General features: G+C 40.9%; 1 protein-coding gene across 1 annotated transcript; it reads right to left on the bottom strand.

Moving 5' to 3' along the window:
- Positions 1-20: 20 nt before the first annotated feature.
- Positions 21-1580, bottom strand: LOC107577851 (nck-associated protein 1-like). Its single transcript, XM_016263883.1, has 4 exons — positions 1490-1580; positions 697-816; positions 450-589; positions 21-377 (listed from the first exon to the last, which is right to left on the bottom strand). Exons 1-4 carry the CDS (start codon positions 1565-1567, stop codon positions 236-238), a joined length of 480 nt encoding a protein of 159 aa, XP_016119369.1. The 5' UTR covers positions 1568-1580; the 3' UTR covers positions 21-235.
- Positions 1581-1586: the final 6 nt, after the last annotated feature.

Below are 1586 nucleotides of genomic sequence, written 5' to 3'. Positions count from 1 at the left end.
TTTATAACTCTGTTGCCATGATGACTTAACACCTAAAACCCTAAAATGAGCTTTACAGCTTAAACAATACACATTTAAGTGCTTCATAGTAACCTCAAATTTTGCTTTTTTTTTAAGAAAAGGAGGGAACCTGGGATATTCCTTTAAGACACAGCATGGAACTGAGAGGATTTTCAACAAACTCATTTTGTGTTGTGATCTAAACAGTTCAGTTTCTTAGTAAATACTTTAAATATTAGCAATACTTGTTGAGTCTTATCTCCAGCTGTGAGAGCAGGAACTCAGCAGGTACAATGATGTGTCTGAACACGGTGAAATCAGTGCAGATACTGTAGGAAGTGCACAGTTCTGTCAGCGCCTGGTGCATCTTATCCAGACTACAAGACAAGAGAGCCAGTGAGATCTCATATCTACAGCTAGCTATAATGATGCTATAAGATGTTACGTACTTTGTGACGATGGCTCTGTCCTTCCTGAGGCTTTCTGCCCCTGGTTTCACTTTAGGCACATCTCCCTTCTTTGGTAATGACTTCTTCAGTTTTTTGTTGCGTGCTGTACTGATGGTCTCGGCACTGTGTTTGGGCAGTAACTAAAACACAGTTTTAAAAATGTACGTTTTATGTTGGTTGATCCTCATGCCTTTGCGTCACACTGAATCATCTAGTTCACTGTGTTTGAAGTAACAGTGTAACGTACCTTCTCATCTAGGTTACACTGTTCAGCACATATCTCCAGCACAACCGTACACGTCTGTCGGGAAATCTCCTCCAGAAAGCTCACACACAGCTTCAAGCTTTGATTCTCTATTTCCTCAGTCTAGTCCACGCGCACACATGCATTTAACAAGAAACATATGACAGAACATCACTTAGTAGTAGCGCAAATAGTGTTTCAGTTTTTACTTTCTATGGTAGAAACTTTACTTAAAACCCCACTTTTTGGCCATTAGAACGAAATATGGCATGCACTATCTAGATGATCCTCGAACAAAAATCCTTGCTATTCAACAAATCAGCTGCGAGATACAAGACAACACATTTTAATGGACCTTTAGGTTCTTAACACAAAGTCCAGAATTAAAGATGCTTGGTGCAGCTGGACACCTGGACAGTCTGAGGGCAATAATAGATAGAAAACTGTGGTCACGATAACTAGGAAATCGACCCAGTACTGGCATTATGAATGATATGCTGGTTAAGTATATGTATTTCAGTTATCTTCAGTCAGATGCATTTGACTGACTCTCAGACGACTCTTGTGGCCAAATGACTTGCAGAATCTAGAGTGGGATGTCAGTATAGTATCTATTGTTTGACAAAACTCTGAGCTAAGATTATCTGAAGGCAGACAAGCTAACATCGCTGCTGAAGAACTGTGCTAGACTACTACCGTCAATAAATTCTTCTCCCCACAAGAACTCCGGTCAAGCTTACTTATATACTTATTAGAGAAATCTAAAACATTGGCGAGCCAGGTTAACAGTACTGACCTCCTCTGGACAGAGCGGATGGCGACACTGACTGAAGTGTGAACAGATGACTGGGAAAGCCGTGAGGTAGCGCTGCATGGACACATCCTCACTGCTC

The sequence above is a fragment of the Sinocyclocheilus grahami genome, unplaced genomic scaffold (assembly GCF_001515645.1).
Source record: "Sinocyclocheilus grahami isolate Dianchi unplaced genomic scaffold, SAMN03320097.WGS_v1.1 scaffold7472.1, whole genome shotgun sequence".
Lineage (NCBI taxonomy): Eukaryota > Metazoa > Chordata > Actinopteri > Cypriniformes > Cyprinidae > Sinocyclocheilus > Sinocyclocheilus grahami.
This window is presented reverse-complemented; position numbering and strand designations above follow the sequence as displayed.

Coding starts and splice junctions, on each gene's coding strand:
- LOC107577851 (XM_016263883.1), bottom strand. CDS start 1,567: ATGCAGCGCTACCTCACGGCTTTCCCAGTCATCTGTTCACACTTCAGT. Junction 817..1,489: donor ATCCGCTCTGTCCAGAGGAG/GTCAGTACTGTT, acceptor CGCGTGGACTAG/ACTGAGGAAATAGAGAATCA. Junction 590..696: donor AGTGTAACCTAGATGAGAAG/GTACGTTACACT, acceptor ACTGTGTTTTAG/TTACTGCCCAAACACAGTGC.